At 41.0% G+C, this 25,603-nt stretch overlaps 1 protein-coding gene across 2 annotated transcripts in view; it reads right to left on the bottom strand.

Moving 5' to 3' along the window:
• Window positions 1-7,056: 7,056 nt before the first annotated feature.
• The window catches only part of UGCG (UDP-glucose ceramide glucosyltransferase), a 34,517-nt gene continuing 15,970 nt past the window's right edge, over window positions 7,057-25,603 (bottom strand). Inside the window, exons 2-9 of one of the 2 annotated variants that reach the window (XM_037902129.2) lie at window positions 24,018-24,159; window positions 22,428-22,530; window positions 21,120-21,221; window positions 19,873-19,985; window positions 15,459-15,637; window positions 14,390-14,476; window positions 12,208-12,397; window positions 7,057-9,551 (exon numbers count right to left, since the gene is read on the bottom strand). In XM_037902129.2, the coding sequence (XP_037758057.1) occupies window positions 9,381-9,551; window positions 12,208-12,397; window positions 14,390-14,476; window positions 15,459-15,637; window positions 19,873-19,985; window positions 21,120-21,221; window positions 22,428-22,530; window positions 24,018-24,159 (1,087 nt within the window). In that variant the 3' untranslated portion in view covers window positions 7,057-9,380. Of the gene's footprint in view, window positions 9,552-12,207; window positions 12,398-13,308; window positions 13,536-14,389; window positions 14,477-15,458; window positions 15,638-19,872; window positions 19,986-21,119; window positions 21,222-22,427; window positions 22,531-24,017; window positions 24,160-25,603 lie in introns of those variants that run through there. The other variant, XM_043547124.1, reaches the window with a different exon arrangement.

The following is a 25,603-nucleotide window of genomic DNA, read 5'->3' as shown; positions in this document are numbered from 1 at the left end:
TCTGCTCAATAATGATCCAAAGCAGAGCCGACCGATGCATGTTCATTTTCATCATCTGAGTCAGAAGGTTGATTTTCTTTTTTGGTGATTCGGGTTCTGTAGTTTCTGCATCAGAGTGTTGCTCTTTTAAGACTTCTGAAAGCGTGCTCCACACCTCGTCCCTCTCGGATTTTGGACGGCACTTCAGATTTTTAAACTTTAGGTCGAATGATATAGCTATTTTTAGAAATCTCACATTGGTACCTTCTTTGTGTGTTGTCAAATCTGCTGTGAAAGTGTTCTTAAAACGAACATGTGCTGGGTCATCATCTGAGGCTGCTATAACATGAAATATATGGCAGAATGCAGGTAAAACAGAACAGGAGACATACAATTCTCCCCCAAATTGTTCAGTTGCAAATTTAATTAACGTGTTATTTTTTAATGCGTATCATCAGCATGGAAGCATGTCCTCTGGAATGGTGGCCGAAGCATGAAGGGACATACGAATGTTTAGCGTATCTGACACGTAAATACCTTGCAATGCCTGCTACAAAAGTGCCATGAGAACGCCTGTTCTCGCTTTCAGGTGACATTGTAAACAAGAAGCGGGCAGCATTATCTCCTGCAAATTGTAACCAGACTTGTTAGTCTGAGCAACTGGCTGAAGTAGGACTGAGTTTTTTGTAGGTTTTACATTGTTTTATTTTGAATGCAGTTATTTTCTGTACACAATTCTACATTTGTAAGTTCAACTTCCATGATAGAGATTTCACTACAATACTTGTATTAGGTGAACTGAAAAATACTATTTCATTGTTATTTACAGTGCAAATATTTGTAATAAAAAATAAATATAAAGTGAGCCCTGTACACTTTGTATTCTGTGTTGTAATTGAAATCAATATGTTTGAAAATGTAGAAAACATAAAAAATATTTAAATAAATGGTATTCTATTAACAGCACGATTAATCACGATTAATTTTTTTGATTGCTTGACAGCTCTAGAAAATGGCCCTGCTAAGCTGAGCTCTTCTGAGGCAGAAGGACACAGTTATACAGAAGTGAAGAGCACCTGCTGGAGTTGTTCTATGTGGAAGTTTGTTCTTCTTTCCCATCCATTATTATGTTTCTTCCCAGTGTGGGGTTTTAAGGGGAAGAGATTTATATCTAAGGTCTTTATGTTGTAACTATTTAATCCTCACCACATCCTTGTGAGGTAGGCAAGGGTTATCCCACATGGAGAAAGGGAGAAGTTAAGCCACATGGTGGCTACATCTACCCTTGGAGCTGGAGTGTGATTCCAAGCTTGTCATCATACTTGTGCTCACTCTCATTGAGCTAACACACAACAAATAGTAGTGATGAGTGGCAGCATGGACTAGCTACCCTGATTACCTACCTATGGGGTCCAGTGGGAAAGGGGGAAAGTTGGACTCGGGGCAGCTAGCCCGCATAAGCTAGTGGATGTGCTAGATCATTTTTTGTTTATGTATAACAGAGTAATGAGGACCATTCACTGCAGGTTGCAAATATTCCACTGCTTGAGGTCATATCTGTGTTCACTGATGCAACTTGAGCAGAGGAAACAACCTCAAAAAGATACAGGTACTGGAATGAATCCAATCTGGGTCAAATTCTTCCATTTTTTGCTGTGCCCAGGATGAGTTGCGACCCAGATTTATGGAAACTGAAAATTGAGTAGGTGGCTAAATTCCACTGTGCAGAGCAGAATAGATTCCTAAACACCTCTAGTCACTGATGCAACTTGTAATGGTGTGTGTGGGAATCCATGTGTACAGTTATCATCTACTGTTATGGGATGTCAGTGTTACTATAAGTCTTAATACTGGCATACCTAAAAGTGAGCGTCTTAACTCAAGTGGTTGGATCCTGTGTTTTTTGGAGCCAAAGAACCTGAGTTCTATCCCTTCTTTGCAGACTGCTAACAAATCTAAGGGCCAAATCTTCAAATCATTATAGCACTATTGACTTCAAAGGAACTATGCTGATCACACCACCTGAGAATCTTTAAGCTGTTAAGTGGATGGTAGTTTACTACAAACATAAGAACAGCTATATTGGGTCAGCCCAATGGTCCACCTAGCCCAGTATCCTGTCTTCCGACAGTGGCCAATGCCAGGTGCTTCAGCGAAAATGAACAGAACAGGTTATCATCAAGTGATCCATCCCTGTCGCCCATTCCCAGCTTCTGGCAAACAGAGACTAGGGACACTTCAGAGACAGATGGGCAGTCTTCTTACAGAGAAAGATAAATACACAGAAAAAGAATCAGAGCTATACATAGCAGGCAAAGATAGGGAGTATTTGCAAAATTTTGACCTGGGTTCAGATTTTCACCTGGGACAGGATATTCCAGATTTGAGGCAATCTCACAAGGAAGTTGCTTAAAGATATATCTACTAGAAGGGCATTTGAATGTGCAGAATTTTGAAACTTCGGTATCACATCAGACCTGACCGCATTTTTCATTGCATCACAATGGGAAACACTCTTGCATTCTGAAGTCTAAATATGACCTCCTCAACTGTTCTCATGGAGCAACTCTATAATATGATGGTCAATGCTCTCATCTGGCAGCTGGTGGTTTTGTTTTTGTTTTTTAAAGAAAATGTGGTATTCCTGACTAAAATTCTGGCTTGGCTCAGGATTATCATTGAATGTGGATGATGCTGTCCTTGGTGGTTTTTCAGTACTGCTTACTTCCAGGAAAATTTGGAAGCAACCACCTCCAGCAGTTTTCTGCTAGGATCACGGCCAGACTGAGAGATTCAGGCAGATTCGTTTGCTCCACTGTCCCAGTGATTCAGTTTTCCTCCAACACCACCTAATAAAGCTGTTGAACACAGGAAGTGCTAGTAAAAAAACTGGCCTTCATTTCCTTCTGGCCCCAGTCACATGACACAAGTCAACACTACGAACTACCAATAGTCAATGGCTCTGGTGGCTGCTGTTATGTCTACCCATAATCCTTGTGGAACACGGGCAAGGCTCCCATTGTTGCTTCTCTGCAGACATAAGGACACTAGTGGAAAGTAGCCAAGCTCAAAGGCAGGTTACAGTGGCCACAGAGGGTGCTGTAGCCCATGGATTGCCGCAGTGACACTGGAACAGTTTTTATAGTGGGGGTGCAGAAAGCCATTGAACAAAACTATAAACCCTGCATTTGATGGAAACCACTGCAAGCTGGGGGTTCTGCCGCATCCCTAGTTTCAGCACCCCTGGGTTGCAGTAATGGCCATGGAGAAGCTCCAACGCTGTTCATGAGCCTGGGGACAGAGTGTCTGTCTGTCTGTCTCTCTCTCCCCCCTTCTCATGTGCAACGCCTGTTTACTGGACCTTTGAGCAGCTGGAAGGATTTGTGTCACAGTGAGCACACAACAATATAGGAGGTGGTTGTAATTTCCTCCCCCTTCACCCGCCCATATTGTGACACTTTACCCTGTGGTCATGAGGCTGACAACCTGTATCATCTTCTCAGAAGACACAATTTCCCACAAACACAAAACCAACCCTTAAATTGTGGTAATGTATTTTGCAGGCAAATTGCAGTATTCATGCCACTGCTAAAACTGGCCATCTCCTGGTTGTGAGGGGCTGGCTGAATCCTTTAAAAGCTCCTAACAGTATTAAACTGTCAGAGATAGGTGTTTTAAAACACCTAACTGGCTTAAAAGTGTAACATCGCTGCTTTTATCCATGTGCTGCAATACAGTAGCAGATGGGTGGGCATTCCTTCCGCGTCTGAAATGAAGGAAACACTTTACCTCCTTACTTCCAGGGTCTGATCCTGTGAGGCGATGAATGTGCCTGAAGGGACTAAATAGGTTTAGTTGAAAATGAAAAAGAAAATATATATTTAAAAATAAGGGACACTTTTTTTTTTTTGGCAGGAAGTTTAATGCGAAATGTTCCCATTATTCGATCAGTGGATAATTCCCTCCACTCCTGCCGAAGAGCCATTGAAGTCCGGGTGCACGAAGCTCTCAGCAGCCTGAAGGGACCATCAGGCCTAAGCAGAGTATACAATATATATCCAGAATGATCTATTTGCTCACAGCCAAAATTAAATGAAACCAGACTAAACAGAGTGAATCACAAACTCTCTGGATATAGGGTGGAACACAAAACATCTGGGCCCCGTACAATGTAACTAACTCCTAGGATGTATTTCTCTATCACTAATACTTTGCAGCCTTTGTGCAGTTGTTTAACAGACTTGATTTAGAAGTGTACTAACTGCATAAAAAGCATATTTCTCTACATATGCATGAACTTTATGTATTAACACCTCTTTATTTCATTGTAATTCAAAACAAAAAAATTTCTAAATGAAGTTATTAAGGGTATGTCTATACTGCCCGCTGGATTGGCAGGCAGCAATCGATTCAGCGTGGGGGGGGGGGGGGGGTCGATTTATTGCGTCTAGACTAGATGTGATAAATCAACCCCCAAGCACTCTCCCATCGACTCCTGTACTCCAGCACCACGAGAGGCAAAGGTGGAGTCGACAGGGGCGCGGCAGCAGTCGACTCACCACAGTGGAGATACCGTGGTGAGTCGATCTAAGTACATCAACTTCCGCTACATTATTCACATAGCTGAAGTTGCGTAACTTAGATCGATCCCCCCCCCTTAGTGTAGACCAGGCCTAAATAACTGTACAAATTGCACAAATCCCTCTAAAATTAGGAAGAGGTGTGACATTTATAGTCATTTATTTGTATTGTATCCACTTAAATAGTTTAAATACCCTAAAAACAATGTTTTTTCAAAATGGCAGACTGCACCAAAAATGCACACGTCCAAACATCATAATTAGGGCTCCCAGAAAGGATAGGAGGGACTTCCAACTATAAAGCCAACTCCATGGACAAAAAGGAGGGTTGAGGGGAAAAAGAAAACAAAAGTTGGCAGGGGGCCTGGGGAAGCCTGCCTCAAAATACGTGACGACAAAAGAGCTATTTATACTTACAGTAGTGGGCAATAGCTAGCTCCACTCTATTTACACATAGGCCCTTGACCACATTTGCACAATATTATAGAGTTATGTCTACACTGCAGCAGAGAGTGAGCCTCCCAGCCCTGGCAGACAGAGTTCTGCTAACAGGTCTTGCGCTCACTAAAATAGCCGTGTGCACCAGCAGATGCTTGGGATAGTGTCTAGCTCAAGCCTACCCTACCCCCAAGACTGAGCTTGGGTGGTTAGCCTGAGCCTCTGCCAGTGCCACAATCTTCACAGCTATTTTTAGCGCGCTAGCACCCGCCCCACCAACACAACTCTGCCTCCCTGGGATAGAAGGCTCACTCCCAACTGCAGAGTAGACATACTTGTGTGTTAAAATACTAATGGGGGGGGGGAGGGAGAAGCATTTTTCTGCTTGGATTTCCACGTGTTCTATTGGGATGATACCCACCTTGGTACAATACAGTAACTCCTCACTTAACATCCTCCCACTTAACGTTGTTTCAAAGTTACGTCACTGCTCAATTAGGGAACATGCTCGTTTAAAGTTGTGCAGTGCTCCCTTATAACGTCTTTTGGCTGCCTGCTCTGTACACTGCATGTAAGAGTTTGTGGAAGAGCAGCGACTTTACAAGGGAGCATTGCACAAGTTCCTCTTCTCCGCCTCCTCCCCCTCCCTCCCAGCACTTCCCCCACTGCCAAACAGCTGTTTGGCAGCGCTTAGGACTTTCTGGGAGGGAGGAGGAGGAGTAGGGAAGCGCTGCATCTCCACTCCTCCCTGAAAGTCCTAAGCACCACCAAACAGCTGTTTGGCGGCGCTTAGGGCTTTCTCAGGGCGGGGAAGGAGCGGGGATGCGGCGTGCTCCGGAGAGGAGCGGGAGTGGGGGTGGAAAGAGGTGTGCCTGGAGTGGAGTGGGGACAGGAAGAGGTGGGCCTGGAGCATCGCCCAGCAAAGTTGGTGCCTGTTCTTCTCCGGGTAAGCTGCCACGGCTACTGCAAAGGAGCTTCCTAGCATCCTTGCCTGCAGAGGGCTGTGCCTGTGTGAGGTAAGCCTGGGGCACTTCCCAGCTCCCAGTACTGTACAGTATATAATGCCTTTTGTCTGCCCCCCCCAAAAAATTTCCTTGGAACCTAACCCCCCGCAATTTTCTTATGGGAAAATTGGATTCGTTTAACATCGTTTCACTTAAAGTTGCATTTTTCAGGAACATAACTACAACGTTAAGTGAGGAGTTACTGTACAGTAATCAGACTACAGCAAGTTCAATTACATGTATGAAAATGGCAGGACTAATCACAAAACTACTCCAGGAACCAACACAGACGTTCACATGGAGTTATGGGACAAATAATGGGTATTATTCAGTCCCATAACTTGTGACCTTTGTCCTAAACCCCCTAGAGGAAGACAATGATGTTTTAAGAAGTGTATTAAAACGATCACGTTCAAATAAACAAGCACTTTAATTAAATGTGTCATCATAAACAGACCCCACAGGTATGTAAGCTTCAAAATGTCCAACAGCACAAAATCACAGGTCCGTATCTCTGAAGTCAACATCTAATTTTAGCAATTGAAGGCGTGCTTATTTTAATGAATGATCATATTAAATCTCTGTTTACCTTCTGGCTGGGAAGTAAACACTTTGCAACCCTGTACCTTTTTCACACCATGTTGAAGAACTGAGTTGCTTGTAAGAAACCTACCACGTTTCTGCAGCAGACCCTCCACAAATGAACTGTTAGGTTGAAATGTGTTCAGAAGAAACACACTTTTTCTAAATTTTGTCTTTTGTTAATTAGAAGCCATGTGGAGTTCCTTAAAGTAGTTCAAAGTAGTAGTTTGGACAGATTTCTACAAATGATCTGCCATGCACATTTACCAAAAGTAACTGGATCATATTTGTTGTAGGAATCTGGATTCAGTTATTACAGAGAATAGCACCATAGAAATGCTATGAATTAAAGTTACATTTTTATTTTACTGCAAGACAACTACTGGTACGTAACGCAAGTTGTGTGTGTGTATGTGTGTGTGTGTGTGTGTGTGTGAGGCAACATTAGTTCAGTTGAATAAAGTAAAAACAGATTTATATTCCAAACATTTGATTTATTCAAAATTTATTTTTTTAAACAAAAACAACAAGACAATGATTTTAAATAATAAACATGGTATATTCTAGACATCTGTTGATCAAGACTTTTAAAACTAACCATATTTAACCATAACTTTTATGCAGTTTTGTTGCAGTGCCCTCTGCAGTAGTCAAAAGTATTGGTTTCCATTTCGTCAACTCAACTTTCTAACAATACAAGAAATCAAGCTGTTTGCTTAAGTGAAGTACCGTCTTTTTTTAGTGACGAAGGCTCCACCGATGCAAAAAAGCACATCAGAACAGTTATTCTTCATACCTACAAACGTTTAAAAAATGAAGTCTGTTCAGCCTTTTTGGTTTTTCTTTTACGCTGCCCACATGGAGAACAGCATAAAGCTAAGTAACAAGCTTGGCTTCACTTTAGCAGTGCAACGAATGGCATCAACCAAACTTCATGAAACAAATAAAATATACACATTGTCAGCAAAATTCAGCTGTATAGTAGTGATTAAAAAAAGCAACCTTTTCGTGGGTCACAACTAGACTGGTTTTCAGTGTGCACCTTTCCTCAGGAAGAGTTTCTCCCTGATTCACATGTAAAGAATGGAACATGCATCAAAAAGCCTTTGTTTTCATGTAGAAAAAATGCCCTTCAAAAACAAATTCAGTGATGTCATAAGGCAAAAGAATATGAAGCTGGGTGAAGCATTTTGCCCCAGAATATGTACACACACGTGTGTATATCAGATAGACAAGTAATGGATTGGCTCAGTAAGGTGAAAAAATGTCCATTTTTTATAAATACATATAATTATTGCTAATATGCTACACATTATGCTTTGACGTAGGAGTGGCGTGGCGTATAAATTAGGATTTAAAGCTGCCATAGTGACAATGCTAGCCCTGCATTTAGCAGCATTCATCCCATTCTCAAGAAGAAGCAGTATACAGTTATAAAAAACCATAAGGCTTATGCAATCTCCCTCTCCAATTTTGCTTTGTACGGTTTTAATTTTTTTTTTTTAATATTTAAACAAAAAACCAAACAAGTCCAGTTCACCACAAGTTAAGAACAGTCTCACAATGGGGGTGGAAAACAAGCTCATAAGAGCAGAGAGGGAAAGAGTACAGCATGCATTTACAGCTTGGTTATAATCTAGTCCTTAATCATACCATTGGAATACAAAAAAATCCAATTTAAAAGACTAGACTAAAAGTAGAAGGCAAAAAGCCAAGAGTGTAGACTCAGTTAAATTAAGGTTATAATGTAATCAGTAACAGCAAATTCATCCTGCCCGTTGATATACTCACAATATCTACTGCAATTTAATATTTATTCATGACTAGTATAGGTATATTATATGCTCACTTAAAAAAAGATATTAAATACCTGCATCATGAAATTACATTCTTATTAACAATAAGACATTGTGTAAGAAAATAGCTCGTGTGTGAAATGTTTTTGAAATGCATACCCCCCCCCCCCACATACAATTATCAAAACGTTCACTCACAGAAACAAAAAAACTCCTTAAAGAGGACGGGAATGATGAAGGGGATTAGCTAGGCTAATTACAGCACAGTGATAACAATGGTTCAAGACAGAACCAATCAGAGCTGGCCAAAAGATGCCCTCAACACATGGCTAACTAATAATTCCACCCACGCACCCCAACAAACTCAGTCCACTTTTGGTTCATTGCAATGAGACAAAAAAAAAATAGTTTTAATATATACATATAAATACAAGACTCCAGCTTTTGTTTTTTGCAAGGCCTAGTTATCTATTAGTTTATATTTGCTCTGCAGCAACTACAAGAGGTAGGCATAAAGCATCTAAGGACTTCTCTCCTAGTGTTCCGCTACTAGCTCCATCTTTCAAATGCCGCAGAAGCCTGTTGTACTTCTGTAGTGATGTTACTCTCCAATCTGCTGCAATCCAATGGACAAAGGCCATTTTACCTCTCAATTTATTAAGATAGCGTACCACAGAGCAAGAAGCTTTTCCTGTACTGAAGGATACTGTCTTTAGAGTTTACTGCAGAACGTTCATAAAGAAAATGGATCCTGGGACCAATTCTCTTGATTTCCTTTTATACATAAAAAAAGAAGGTACCATTTGGCCAAAACTACAGATGTATTTTTTCACAGATGCAAGTGCCATGCAAAATAAATTAAAGAACAAATACCAAAACATACAAGTAATAAAACTATTGAAGGTAGATTTTTTTTTAAAAGCATTTATATAAACATAATTTATAATACTTTTTTTTCCCTCCTTTTTTTTCTTTTTTGAAATACAGTCACAAAGCTGGGGCTATACATCAAGGATTTCCTCTGCAGTGCCTCCACAGCGTAATCTGTAGCGTCCTGTCCTCCAGCTAATAGTGGGGTCCCATAAGGCAGATAGGAAAATGTATATCGTCATGGATTCTCTGATGAACCAAGCTACTGCATAATCAAGTTTTGAAAAACACAGAGCACCACCCTGGGAATGAAGCAGACATTAATATTTAATGCAACTACTAAATTCAATATTTATTTGATGGGCACATCTTGGCTAAAGAGAAGTAAGTGTATTATCACATGTGTACAGTCTTATCAATTAAATTGTGTTTGGTTAAGCAATTATCCTCTAAATATACAACAGCATCCATGTTGCGAACATTCTGTAGCCTGCCCAATTTCAAAGCAACCCATTTAGTAAGTATTTTCAATACTGTACTGTGTTTCAGCCACAGTGGAATGATTTGGGGCTTGATTCAACACTCAGTGAAGTTCATTAACTTTACAAGGAGATGGCTCTGACACTTAGAAACACACTAACAGTGATGAAGTGAGCTGTAGCTTATGCTCAAATAAACTGGTTAGTCTCTAAGGTGCCACAAGTACTCCTTTTCTTTTTGTGAATACAGACTAACACAGCTGCTACTCTGAAACAAGAAGATACAATTTCAAAAGTACTGTTGATCAAAAGAAAGCTTATATTATTTTCACATGCAGAGTCTGAAAATTGTTGTACTTGTTGAACAAAGTTAACTATTCACCTGCCGGGATGAATGCTACACATTAAATGATAGGATCACAGCATGATTAGCAGGATTTGAGAAATCACTTGTGTACAGAAGGGGGAGATGGGGGGGGGGGGCGCGGGGGAAGGAGATTAATGAGAAACTTGAGCCAGTTAGCAGTCTCTTTATAGTCTTCATTTGAAGATGCCTTCAAATAAGACATTCCAATTTAGGCAACGGATGAGTTGGAAAAACATCTCTCACACAGTAAGACAGTAGTTAGTGGGCCAGATAATTGGGTACTCCCAAAGAGTGAAATCCACCCTATACAGAGAGCATGGCACAAGATCTATGCACCATTTAAGCCTGCAGAACAGGGTCTAAGGAGGATGTAAATGATGCACAGATCCTGTGTGGTCCCTCTGCATAGGGGTGTATTTCATTCCAAACGAAAAGCACATAAGATGAGGAGGGTGGAGAGGGAGAGGGGAGTGCAAAACTGGCACAAAGCTCCCAATGCTAGCCTTGCTCATGGTGCATGCATTCCACCAGATGCCGTGTGAGAGCAGCCAGAGAGATGTTTCTAAGTCCCATCAGCCTATAAGGGCCACATGGAACCAAGGCACCTACACCAGGGTCTATGAAGCGCAGTGGGGCATGTGGTTCTGCCTCTCCCTTCCCCACCAGAGCAACAGCAAAGAAGGTGCGCGGAGAATGAGCCCCTAAGGTCAGCCATATGCCACTGCAGGATCATCCTTATACCAGATGTTCCTCCCTGGGCCATAGTACACCGACAGTGTGGTCCAAGGAGGGTGAAATGCTCCTGAGGATTTGGATTGGCATCACCAAAACAAAAGGTCAGATGGCAAGCTGAAGAAAGGTAAAGATGTCCAGAATCTCCAATTCTGCTTGTGCTCTGAAGCAGTGTTGTTTTTTTGCCTCCAGCAGTAAAATGAAACTGATTTTGAATCAATTTCACACCACTAAGTGTGCTGCAAGAAGGACAAGGCACAAGACCAAAAGCAAGATTTCAGTGCTATTCCATTCTAAGATTTTTTTTATTTTTTTTTATTTTTTAAGAAAAAAAGAGGGAGGGAGAGTGGTGGTGGTGCAGAAAGAAAGGAGCAATTTGAAAGATTCCTGCAGTGCCATCTTGAGAATAGAACACTATGATCCATGCAGTGGTTTCCCACATTTGAAATTCTGTTGAAGTCCTCTTGCCACCCCCTTCCCCCAATATTAAGTCCCCTCATTGCAATTCTACTGCTGATTTTATATTTTTCTGTTCCATTTTCAGGTCAGGGTGAATGTATAAACAGCTCAGCTTTCTTAAGTCACAGGATATGCCTACACTTAGAGCTAAGGGTGTAATTCCCAGCTCAAGGAGACATAACCACACTAGCTCTGATCAAACTAGCATGTTAAAATAGAGTGCAGCCGTGGCCATGCAAGAGGTGGCAGCGGCTGGCCATCCTAATTTCATGCCTATGGTCTTAGCCAGGATTGTACTCTGGGTAGCTAGTCCCTCCCCCAGCTCATGCCGCAGCTGCTACACTCTATTTTTAGAGTGCTGGCTCAATCAGAGCTCGTGTCTCCTCAAGCTAGGAATCACCACCACAGCTCACTCCAGAGACATACCCACAGGCTCTGCAGCTAAAGCAGGTTAAAAAACCCCCCAAAAACCAAAAAACACAACACCACTAATCTCCTCTTTTATCACCATGAATAAGCTAGGTTTTAGGTCACAAGTATTTCATACCTTTTCCCTCCCTGGGCATTTGAGTGCATAACAACATGAAGGGAAAAGGGCAGGCAAACGTAAGCAAATGTCTCAAGAAGATGCTTGTCTTTCAAATATCATATTTCAAAATTCCCTAAGTTTACAGAGAGGCAGTGTTTACAAAGAACAAAGCTAGAGCAGAGAGCCAAATTCTGTCCTGCCTTACACTCCGATTTAAACTGGGGTTGCATGAATGTAAGATAGCAGCAAATGCAGGAGGCCAAATTCTATCCTATCTCCCAGGATGGTGTTTTATACAAGATTCTCAAGTGAAGTCAGTTTTAACAGAAATAATGGCATTAGCAATATCTTTCAGTATAAGACACAGAACAATATGGACTCCAACTACATACCTGGACACCCCTTAGCTGAATGTAGTCAAATATAAACCATGCCAAACAATGACACATGAAAAATACCATTATATCCCATCTGAAAACGTGATGAGCTGCCCATCCAATAATTAAACTGGCAACGAAACATTCAGAGATTGGCTCACAAATTATCGTAGCAGGCAGCATGTTAATTCGCAGCTTGGCCCACCTAAAATTAAAAACATAAAGTCTATTTTTAATACCAGACAAACTTTGCTGCATAATACATAGTAAAAATTCTGTTTCCATTTCCTCCCCTTTCCCCCGAATAAGTTGTGCTTTAAGTTGCTTTTCAATAAAACACCCCTCTAATCTTTTGCTCAATACCCACTCGAGCAAATATTGACATAAACAATACCTGTTATATGGTTATTGCACATAAAGTCCAAAACTTCTCTACTGGAGTGTACTGAAGTATTTAAAAAAATGCTTGCTTACATTTTTATATATTTGTTCTATCTGCTCTTCAGTGTTTATTTCTCTCTCAAGAATACATTAGAAAGATCTCCCACATGAAAGCTGCATAAAAATGTAAACTGATACAGTAACTCCTCACTTAACGTTGTAGTTATTTATGTTCCTGAAAAATGCGACTTTATGCGAAACGATGTTAAGCGAATCCAATTTCCCCATAAGAATTAATGTAAATGGTGAGGAGAGAGGTTCCAGGGAAATTTTTTTCGCCAGACAAAAGACATTATACACAAATACAGTATAAGTTTTAAACAATTTTAAACAGTTTAATACTGTACACAGCAATGAATGATTGTGAAGCTTGGTTGAGATGGTGGAGTAAGAAAGAGAGTGGAATATTTCCCAGGGAATGCGTTGCTGCTAAATGATGAACTAGCACTGGGCTGAGCCCTCAAGGGTTAATACGCTGTTGTTAATGTAGCCTCACACTCTACAAGGCAGCATGAATCATAGAATATCAGGGTTGGAAGGGACCTTAGGAGGTCATCTAGTCCAAACCCCTGCTGAAAGGAGGACCAATCCCCAATTTTTGCCCCAGACACCTAAACGGCCCCCTCAAGGATTGAATTCACAACCCTGGGTTTAGCAGGCCAGTGCTCAAACCACCGACCTATCCCTCCCCCATGGACAGAGGCAGGAGGGAGGCAACACAATAGATGCCGGGCAGTAGCTGAAAACACTACCCTGCAAAAACTGAACATGATGATGAGCCCACGCTATGCAACTGGAGTGCGCCATTCCCTCCTCCTAACAGCATGTGCACGGCTGCACAGGTGCTGACTTTCCAAAGTGCTGGGGGGTGCATGCATGAGTGAGGGCAGGTCTTGGCCCACCTAAAATTAAAAATATGAAGTCTATTTTTAAATACCAGACAAGCTTTCCTGCATAATACATAGTTAAAATTCTGATCCGGCGGGTAGTGATCGATCCCCAAACGCGCTCCCCATCGACTCCGGAACTCCAGCTCGCAAGAGGCGGAAGCGGAGTCGACAGGGGAGCGGCAGCAGACGACTCACCGCCATCCTCACCAGGGCTGAGAGAGAGAGAGATGTGCATTGTCCCTTTAAGTATGTTGCCCTTTTAAGCAGATCAGCCAGTTCAGACTGGAAGCAACAGCTTCCAGCAAGCTCCCTCCTTTCTGTCCCTGAGCCCTGTCCCCTTCCTCTGCTTTGTGGAGAGAGGGTCGGGGGGAAAGGAGCAGGGGGACATCCTGACATCAGCACCTCTGTTCCCCAGCAAGCAGGAAGCTCCCAGGAGCAGCTTTAAGGCAGAGGGGAAGGCCATCTGAACGGCTGCTGGGCAGCTACCAAGCCACATACCTTACAGGGAATTTAGGGGAGCTGATGGGGGGGCTTTTGGCCCCCCCCGGTTCTAATCCCCACAAGGAAGGGCTGCTCTTCCCAAGAATCCCACAAGCAGTGGACAAAGCAGGCAGCTGCCAAACAACATTATAAAGGAGCGTTGCACAACTTTAAACTAACTTGTTCCCTGATAGATCAGCAACATAACAACGAAACATTAACCGGGACAACGTTAAGAGAGGAGTTACTGTACTTTAGTAGTTCTATTTGGGCTACTAGGTCAAATGACTGGTTCAGAAAAGTGCATTATACCTTATAATTGAGAACTGATTGGAGGCAATGACACAGAAAGACAGGAGAAAAATCTATATAGTTAGAATTTTTACCTGATCATTCTGGATTGAAACTGTGAAATGGAATATGAACCAGAGTTTTGCATTGCAACTTGTGTGGCCATTGCAAATTTCCAACCTCTGAAAATGAATGCACGTCATAAGTAACTTCCAAACAACATACGTAAAGAACAACTCAAGTATAACTGTTGAAGGACATGTTATCACGGTCATATATGCTGTAATAAAAACGGTTAAACTACCATGTTGAATATAAGCAATAATTTCTCTCCACACACAAAAGAGAGACTGATAATTGAAAAAGGAGTCACATATTACTACTTCAGAAAACTTGAGCCAACAGCAACACCACAGATTATGTTTGTGCTGTGTTCACAGAAAAACTGATCCCTTGTAGACTTCTGAAATTGAGATGCAAGTTTAATTACATCTCAAAGGATCTATTCATATAGGATAGATGGACATACATTTCCACCATTATGCTTACTTATTTGCACTGTGGCAGTGCCTAGAAACCCCAGTCAGTCACAATCTCTTTGGGGCCGACACGGCACTAACACACAGGTAGGCATGTACCTTGCCACAAAAGACCTTGCACTCTTATTTGAAACAAGATGCAAAGAATGTGACTAACAGTAGGAGAAAAGGGACGAGCACGGTAATGAAAATAAGTTTCCACAGGAGAGTATGTGCATAGCTTGGGGGTTCCAAATCAACTGAAAGGGTTTTTTAAAACAATAAAATCATATATCCTCAATGCTGCACAACCTGGCCATCACCTGTTTGCTAACTCCTTGCAGAGGTCCCAGAAGAAGTGGCTCTTCAGGAGGTACTTGCAGGAGTAGAGGGTAGTAGCCCTACAGATTAATTCAGAGAGGACATTTCATGCACAGGGGACAGAAGAGTAGGGGGCTTATGCTGCTACTTATACACCACATGGGAACCCCTACCATACAGTTTTAAACATACACAGTGAATGTGCCTCAAATCAAATACTTAACCAAGAAGCATTAATTTTATCTTACAAAAACAAAGAATGTAAGTATAGAACACACTGTAAACTTAATACCGTCTAAAGGAGACTCACTGGAAGTTATCTTACCGGTCAGCTATTGCTTTGGCCATAAAGTAATCTTCAGCAATGTACTGTGCAAAAGCTATCAGTCCTCCAGCTTGGTCTAATACATCCTTTCTCATCAGGCAAGACATTCCTGTTACACATTTGAAGCCAGTTACATTGGCAGAAATATATGACCTGGGATGTGAAGTGCCAAAATATACCTACAAAAAGATAAAAGTAGTAATAAATTGGGCGTTAAAACTATGCAGACAATTTGTGCAAGTTATTTTTCTACTCAAATGACTTTCTACTTCACTTATGGCATTTTTATGATCAGATTTATTTCTCTAAAAGATTTTGACAAGACAATGGCTAGCTAGAGGTGGCTGACTTCACTAAAAGAAACTTTGCAGAAACCTTCCAAGCAGCTATCGTTTTTGTATTGTGCTATCTATTTCCTTTGAAACTCCTCTGCCTGCACAGTACAGAACAGCATAGAAAGAATCAAAAACTACACTTTCACTTGTCCTAAACTGAAGAAAGCAGCTTTGTTTCAAAAGTTATTCACTTTAAAAATGCAAATGTCAATCTCCCATCTTGTATTAGGCACAAAGCAGTTTACTTGTTAATGTATTAATATTTGATATGAATTCTTACTGCTTTACATTGTCTCATTCCCACTTAAAGTATTTATTGTGTTTCACTGCCCTATTATGAGTACACAGTCCAAGAACTCAGACTTAGATAAAACAAGGTTTTACGACACAGGAGACCAGAACATATACAACATATTACCCCTTCTAGAATTCTGCAACTATCCATTTGAATCTATAACACTAGTGCAGAACACAAAACAAGCAATTTTGATGAACTGTCTCAAAAACAACTTGATCTAGAATAAAATTAATCTGTGGTCCCATGAGTCCTCAAAATCAGAATGGTGTACAGTATTGATATTAATAAGGGTAGATGGAAAATTTTGGAGTTATTTATTATAAAAATATTAATCTGAGGTTTCACTTATAAACATCATAATCATCTTAGAAGAACTTCCAAGGGCCTATGAGGAATCCAGCAGAGCTCGTGTCACCAGCCCTATCCACCATTTGTGCTCATCTGCAGACAGACAGGCACACACGCAGTAGTCAACAGTTAGGCTTGGAAGGATTAGGTTTTTAGGTCGTAAATGTCAATTTCACTGTACACTCACAAATATCAATTTCACTGTACACACACTGTACACAACCAACAAAAATATTTGTCAACAACACTTGCCTATCTGTAAATTTCAATTAAGAAAAATGTTGCTTGAGAACTTAGTTTGATTTAAGGATATTTATGCTGTATACTTTGACATATGATGTTGACCATTTGTGCTTAAACGGTTATAAAGCTTTAATTTTTAGCATCTCAATGTCTGTAATGAAATAATTATTGTCTGATCCCCACAAAAATTTTCCGTAACTGTGAAAATCAAAATCAATAAAAATAGAAAATGCTTAAAAACAAACAAAATCTATACTATCTTTTGAAATTATTAAAAAAACCCAACAAAAACCAGTTCTGCTAAGCTTATCAATAGCGTGTCAGAGACTAAGCAATTAAGTATCAGTTTGTAAACTGAACTTTGCTCTTCCAACTGCCAGCATCAATTAAAATGTAAAAAAACAGCATCATTAAAGTTACTTGACAAAATATTAACATTGCGATTATAGTTCTTCAAAACCAAAACACTAAGTTGTGGAAGTTACGAAATTAAAGCATGTTATCAGATAGCACTAAAGCTGAAATCTACCCTAAAAACCTGTTCCCTGGATTCTGTAATAGCAAGCAAAAACGTTTGAGAATCAGGATATTCGGAGTTTGGTACCCATACCCTAGCAATAATGCACCTATAGGGTCATGTAAATTTAAAAATACGCAAAGTTGTTGAGTACAAATTCAGATTTTAGAAGAGTGAGCATACACGAGTTAAGCTAGACCTTTGTTTATCTCCAGTGCACAGTATCACTAGTAATATTGTATTAGGAGGGTAAGGAAAAGAGGGACAGGTAGATATCCAAGTCAATATATATAGTGTGAAAGGTGGACTGAGTCATAGGACTACACATTTCACTATGTGATGGAGAATTCAGGGCAGCGTTTCTGGACTACATAGAGGCATCTCTCAGTTATGTGGTGCTTTGGAAGCCCCCACAGTAGATTTGCCCACTCCAAATTGTTTCCTGACTGACCGGTAGTTGTCTGGCGTTGCAAGCTTCCAGAGAGCTATTGCCACTCTCTTGTGAACTGTGAGGGCTGCTCTCATCTTGGTATTCTTGCACTTCAGGGCAGGGGAAAGCAAGTCACAAAGTTCCATGAAAGCGCCCTTATGCATGCGAAAGTTTTGCAGCCACTGGGAATCATCTCAGACCTGCAACACTATGTGGTTCCACCAGTCTGTGCTTGTTTCCCGGGCCCAGAATCGGCATTCCATGGCATGAGCCTGCCCCATTGCCACCAGGATGGCCAAATTGCCAGGGCCCGTGCTTTGAGAGAAGTCTGTCCTCATCACTCTCGTCACCGCGCTGCCATCGCCTCCTCGTCTGCTTTTGCAGGTTCTGGTTCTGCATATACTGCATGATAATGCACGAGGTGTTTACAATGCTCATAACTGCTGCGGTGATCTGAGCGGGCTCCATGTTTGCAGTGGTATGGCGTCTGCAGGAGAGCAGCGTTGCAGGGGAAGCGGTGGTTGGATGACCAGTTTTGCAAACCTACTGCACCGTCTGCTGCCAGGACACAACAGCTGAGCGGGCTGCACGCTTGCCGTGGTATGGTGAGACAAGAGCAGAGTTGCAGCGGAAGCGGCGGATGACAACGGTCATATAGAGCAGTGGTCTCCAAAGTGGGGTGCGCGCAAGATGATTGATTGGGGGTGGGGGGCGCAGCAGGAGGAGCACCGCCGGAGGAGAAAAAAAGTTGGAGGGGGGGAGGGTGCCCCTGAGTCCTCCGGCCCGTGGAGGAGCAGGGGCAGGCGCACAGCCAGCAGCCAGAAAGAAGCAGCACTTTCCCCTTCAAAGCCGGCCGGAGAGAAGCAGCTCTTTGAAGGGGAAAGCACCGCTTCTCTCTGGCCGCTGGCTGCGTGGCTGCCCCTGCTCCTCCGGCCCATGCTTGCAGGGCCGCATTCCAAAAGGAGCTTTAGAGCTGCAGGCCAGGACCCCGGGGCCCCCTTAGCCCAGGGCACTGAAGCCCCAAAAGCCCCTGTGTTCCGGGTGGTCCTGCCTGCTTGGGAGGGAGAGGGGGGCGGGGCGGCAGCTCCCAGAATCGCAGCTCCCAGAATCGTGGGCATGGGGGTGGTACTGCGCTGCGCAGAGCCATCTGCACACCCCCTGCACCAAACAGGAGCTGCCCCAGGTAAGTGCGCTGCACCTCCTGCCTGCTCCAGCCCTGAGCCTCCTCCCGCACCCCCACCCTGAGCTCCCTCCCACACCCTAACTCCCTCCCAGACACTGCACTCCCACCCTGAGCGCCTGCTGTATCACAAAGTGTTAAACTAAGATTTTCAAAAATAATAAAGCATATTTACTCACATTGCTCTCACTAAAAATATTAATACATTTTTTTTAGTGAGAGCAAAAAGATTTTATGTACCGTAATAAATAAAATAAAAAAAAATTAAAAATATCATTTCATCTTTATCTTATTGTTTTTTCATTTCTAATTTTTGTGAATGTTTTATAATTTACACAATATATTAGCACAGTAGTACATGTATATAATTTATACATAAATAAATATACATATATTGGGGGTGCGTGCTCAAAACATTTTTACTGATAGGAGTGCGCGATCAAAAAAGTCTGGAAACCACTGATATAGAGGACCTGCGAGGTGGATTCATAGCACTCGATGACGACAGTTTGCAGCCCTACTGCACCATCTGCTGAAAGCAGTATGGCGCCCGCGTGGAAAAAAGTCGCGAAACGATTGTTTGCCGTTGCTGTCACAGAGGGAGGGGCAACTGAAGACATGTACCCAAAACCACCCACGACAATCTTTTTGCCCCATCAGGCATTGGGAGCTCAACCCAGAAATTCCAATGGGCAGCGGAGACCGCGGGAACTGTGGGATAGCTACCCACAGTGCAACGCTCCAAAAGTCGACGCTAGCCATGGTACCATGGACGCACTCCACCGACTTAATGCTCTTAGTGGGGATACATACAATCGACTGTATAAAATCGCTTCCTAAAAATCGACTTCTATAAATTTGACCTCATTTCGTAGTGTAGACATACCCTTAGACACTGAACCACAGGCTGTCAACACTGTTACATTTTCCTGTAAACTAGGCTTAATACGGATGCGAATAATTTTTAAAAAATTATAAATAAATAAATTTTTAAAAAGCTCATTAAAGGTAAAACATATTGTTGGAAAGAAACCACAACAAAAGAAAGCAATATTGCACTCACCTGTTCTAGAGTGGCAGCAAAGCCTTGTCTGTCTGCTACATAGGGCAAGCCATGGACCAAACCAACTTTCTCTGTCATTTGATTGGCCATATCAGTTAGGGTGTCTGGTGTTACTAAATAAATGATAAATAGTTTATTAGTATGCAAACATTGCACTCTGTGAAACCATTTGTTCATTACTGGTCGTGAAGTTCACTCTATAAAGATATATTCAAACTCATATTCTACTACTAAAAGTGCAGAAAAGGTTAGCCACAAATTTGGTGAACTATATTTTTGTGTAACAAAAAATTCCACTAAGACTGGAGCTGTCAACATTTACAGTCTAGCATAAGTTTCTAACAATTTGCAGACTGGCAGCAGTGGGATAATAAAAACTGACACCAATTTTTTAAAATTAGATTTTCTGCAAAGGCAGAAATAGTTATGATTGAGACGTGACATTAGAGTACTAGTAACTCAATCACTAGAAGTATCAAAATATTTGTTTCATTTTTAGAAGTGCAAACGTCCTCTAAATCTAAAAACTGGACTTGCTACTTTAACTGAAAGACATTACTTAGGATTGAAGTCTCTTATTTTTTAACTTATTCATCTTAGAGCGTGTGTGTATAAAACCACCAATCAATTATTCAATTGGCAAGACCAATGCTATGACATTTACTACCTGTGTCTGTGCAGAGCTACACACTGAGCATTAATCACACAGGTGCAGCTTAATTTAGGTTTGGCGTGATCAAACAAAAATCCACTAAATTGGAGTACAGACTACATTTCATATATTTGAATTCAGAAGCCATATCATTTAAGATCCCAAATTAAAACAGACAGTGTCCTTTACAAGTTGTAAGTCAACTGGAAGTCAATCTTAATGTATAGTCTTATAAGAATCTAATTGTCTGCCTAGACGTACAGCCAAGAAGCAAGTAGTCAGTAAGTAGTACTGTATTTTTAAAGTAACTGATTTCAAGAGAACATTTCAAACACCACAATTACACCAGACACCAGGGGTTCTCAAACTGGGGGTCAGGACCCCTCAGGGGCTCGTCAGGTTATTACCTGGGGGGGGGGGGGGTCACAAGCTGTCAGCCTCCACCCCAAACCCCACTTTGCCTCCAGCATTTATAATGGTGTTAAATATATAAAAAACTGTTCTTAATTTATTGGGGGGGGGGTCACACTCAAAGGCTTGCTATGTGAAAGGGGTCAGCAGTACAGAAGTTTGAGAACCACCGCCATACACCTACCTCTGATTCCACTGTCACAGATCCATATGAGATCATACTTGGCAACTTCATACCCTGGCATTAAATTGTTAATTTTTGGGTTGATGCCAACCTTTTTTCCACCTTAAAATTAAAAATAAAAAACAGTTATATACATCATGCATGTTTCCAAAATCCAGAAGCTATTTTACAAATACGTAATAGAATACAGACTCCATACCCCTTCTCCCCACCCCCAAATCAGGGTGATAACGGTAAATGCTAACCTACACCTCTGAAAATCTATTCAGGTCTTCTTAGCCAAACAAAGAAGACAGCTGAAGCCTACATGTAACATATTCCTCCCATTAACAGAAATTGTAGTTTTTCTAAAAAACAGTTTTATTAAATTTTGTATTGAAGAGAATATTATAAGCTCACTAAATTACTGTTTATCACACTAAGGGCTCTGTACGTACAAAAGGAGCTCAGCTATCTGCTGGGGTTTAGAGACTGCATTCTAGGGGGTTAGTGTCCCCTTCTCCTGAGTTTGCCAACTCCATTTATATTATATATGGCAATGACTGTCTTGGGTAGGATTTTTTTGACTGGGTGGGAGAACAGAATTAAAAGATCCTTGGTGCAGGGACCAATTTGTTGTTCTGTGTTTGTACAGCAGATAGCACAGAGGGGCCCTGGGCCATGACTGGGGCTCCTAGGCACTATGGTAATACAAATAAAAACCAACAACAAACTCGGCATTTTTGTCCCTAGCCAAGTACCAGACATCATTCAGCTTTGTTCAAAGTTAGGCAGGGAGAGCACTAAAGATTTTGAGCACCAAAGATCCTTTCCCCTCCTTTAAACACAAGACACACAGAGGAGAGGAGGTGGCCCTGTCCTACAAGGGTGTGGAGCAGGAAAATTTCTTAACAGCAGACCTACTATCATGAAGGTACGTGGTAAGACACTAAAATCATTTCTGGGTATTCAGGTCTAGCCAACTGGTATCGAGGCCCAACACACAACTGTTTTTTTGCCCCCTTAAGGCTGAAGTAATTGGTAAGCTGCACAGCCCTAGCGCTGTGAGGAGTGATTCTGGGGTAGAAGAGAGTGGCAAATATTAATTTGCACGAATTATCCTCCCTGGAGTTTGTTTTGTTTAATTGGTTTCAGGATGTCGATGAGAAACTTATATTCCCTTTGAGTAGGCTGTCCTACTACAGAACCATCATCCACAGACAAACACACATTTCCCAGTTTAGAAGACTCCACACATTTTTTTGCTGTTAGCTTCTTTACGATCCATTTATAAAGGCATGAATTGTGCCATGCAGTTGCATTACTTACCGATAAACAACCTAGCATCAACATTTGGGTATTTGCCAAGGAGCTTTTTACACACGTCAATAGCTGGATCATCGTGATCTTGTACACACAGGAGCACTTCATACTAGTAAAAAAAGATTTCATGCAAATTGGTGTACAACTTATTAAAATGGAGGAAATAGTTACAGTCCACAAAACTCTACCAAAACTTGACAGAGGAAGCAGTGTTACAGAACTAAAGGATTTGCTTTTACAGATAGATAGCTACAAGTACTGTATTATCAGTGAAGAACGCTGTAGTTAGAGTATACTATCAGCACTTCTGAAAAGACATCTAGCCTTCAGCCCCAAAGAACATTTTTGTACTTGTAAAACATTAAATAATTTTCTTTTGTGTTACTGGAAAGGTATTTTTATGCAGGAAACAAACATTATTGTACAGGAAAAGTTAAATGGTGGAATCTCTCTCTCTCTCTCCCCCTCACACACACAAAAAACAAATTTATTTTGCAATTACATTTTAAGAACCCCAAAATATTAACGATATTTTTTAAACCTGCAAGTTATCAAATATTTTTTCAATTACTACAATAGGACTGAAACCAGCTATTGTGCTTAAGTGTTTACATTGCCTTTCACCAAAAACTTGAGTTCCCGACAATGCAGCTTGCAGGAGAAATGTTGTATTTGATCCCTTTCCTGAAGAACTTAGAACACTTTGCCAATTACTTGTGTAGTGAAGTGTTTGAAGGCCTGCCTGATCCTGGAAAGGAATCCTCAGACAGCCTCTTATGCCCACTGGGAATCCCGGCAAGGCCTCATTTGTAATGTCACTACAAAATCTGTGTTTTACTTCTTATATACATAGCATTGTAAAACACACGGTAATAATGCCTATCCCAGTATTTCAGAACAACTCTAAGACTACACCTCTCAATTCAAGGCCCAAACCTAACATTCCCAGGCCCACTATATAAAACTAAAAACAATTAAAAACTAAGATACAGTATGTAAAAATGTGCAAACCAAAGTACAAATGGGACAAAAATGGTAACATGGTCACGAAAGAGTGTTTAGCCCGCTGGATCATTTTCAGTTCATGCATTATGCTTTACCAAAATGATGGGTAAACATCCTCTGCATTTAAAAAAAAAAAAAAAGGATGGGGGGGCAGGGAATGTAGTAGAGAGAGAGAGCCTGAAGCACTGGGCATGGTGCAAGATTTGAGCCCTGAAACAGAGTCTGTAAATCAAAGTCAAGCCATGTATTAAAGTAAATGCTTACAAGTACACTGTTCGGAACATAAACTTAGCAAAGTTGTTGCTAGTTTAGTGTGCACTAAATAGTTACATAAATATATTGCAGAAGGCTAGTACAAATACACCCCAATCTAGTACAAGATAAAATGGTTTGACAGAATAATGAGTAGGGATGTTGTGTCCGAGATATCAGGAACAAGAGGAGGTAACAAACAGAGGTCATGAAATACATAAGGTGTACGTAAGTTGTTTGCCTCCATCTATAGTGTAAAAATAAAAATTCACAGTATACTCTGATAGCTCTAGCAAAGACCACCAATTCAACTTGTGAAAAAAGTAAACTCACACATACCTTTGGATAATCCAGTTCAAAGAAGGTCTCTAAATTGTTGATGAGATTAGGATCTACACCTTTTAATGGCTTTAGAAGTGAGACACCAGGAAGCTTACTATAGGGTTGTTTGTCTGTTGCTTTCTTGTTGAGGTGGAGACGTCTGCAAAAAAAAAAAAATAATATATTATATACATGTATAGCCACCTTTGAAAGTATTTCTGGTCTTACAGGTAAACTACACACCAAACCTCATACCTTTGATCTAGTTTGATTCAAGGAAGCATTGAAACTATCAGTCTGAACACCAAGTAGTTCACAATATCAGCTTATAAAAGTCACATTAGTGTCAATATTTTTCTGTTTATTTTGTGCATTTGATTTTATCTAATCAGTTTCTCTGTTTTTTTGTGTCGTCAGTTTCCCCTGTTTGTATGGGTCTTTCACACAGCAAGAGGGGTGAGAGAAAAAGAGCTATTTATGTAAATGTAAGAATTAAAAAAAGGCAGGAGACGCTACAGCAGATGTGCTCTTGAAACGACTTCTTTTTTAAAAAAATTGTCATCACAATCTAGTCAGTGTCCCTTTAAAGCAACAGAGTGAAATGAGAATCAAAGCATGTGAGACTGAGCTATTAATGAGAGTTAAAATGTTATAATTTGAACCGTATTTCTATGAAGTTTTACAACACATGGCTACCAAGCTAACACACCTTCATAAGAGTAGGCATATTCTAGGGGAAATAATTTTATCAAAACACACTGTCTAAATTTCACAGCCTGAAAGCTGTAATAGTATATCTTACCAGTTAATGTTTTAAATAAAAAGGCAGCAAACACCATGAAAAATTACCACAGAAATTTTACAGGAGAGCTAAACCTAATTTTCCACAAGTTACACTTCTTACTAGAAGACAGTTAGAATAGTAACACAGCCTTTTAATTGTAAGAAAAATGGCTTTTGAGATCTACCAGTATATTTTCCCTTAAAGCGTTGAGACCACCAGTATTTCAGCAGAAGAATCAGAAAGGGAAACTGACTACAAACAAGTGTGAAAATGACTTGTTTACTTCACTGTCCAAGCTGAGCAAAAAATACAGAAAGTAAACTGCACAGTGGGGTAGGGGCAAAGCTTTTAAGTAGAGTTTTATTTCATCAGATAACAATACTGTAATTTTACTGTATACATTTAGCTCGACCCAAATCCTCTGAAAAGCTGTGTAAATGAGACCTTCCAGAAACCTACTAGCACATTATGTTAAGAATAGTAATAATCCAAAACACAGAATTGTTTCAGAAAACGGCACAGGATTGCACTATAGGGTTTGGTGCCCTTGGGGCCACCTACCTTTCAGAAACTAGGGCTATGGCTACATTACAGAGCTTTTTAACGACACAGCTGTGCCGCTAAAAGACGCTGTTCACACCGGCACTTTTAATCGGTAAAGCTTTTGTCGTTCGGGGCGTGTGTGTGTTTTTAACACCCCTGAATGACAAAAGTTTTGACAATGAAGTGCCAGCATAGACAAAGCCGAGGTGTATGACCCACTCCCAAACCTGCTTCCCCTGCCTTTTTTAATAGCTACAGCATAAGCAAGAAAGTGTTG

The sequence above is a fragment of the Chelonia mydas genome, chromosome 5 (assembly GCF_015237465.2).
Source record: "Chelonia mydas isolate rCheMyd1 chromosome 5, rCheMyd1.pri.v2, whole genome shotgun sequence".
Taxonomy (NCBI): Eukaryota; Metazoa; Chordata; order Testudines; family Cheloniidae; genus Chelonia; species Chelonia mydas.
The sequence above is the reverse complement of the archived record's forward strand: the minus strand, read 5'-3'. Positions and strand labels throughout refer to the sequence as shown.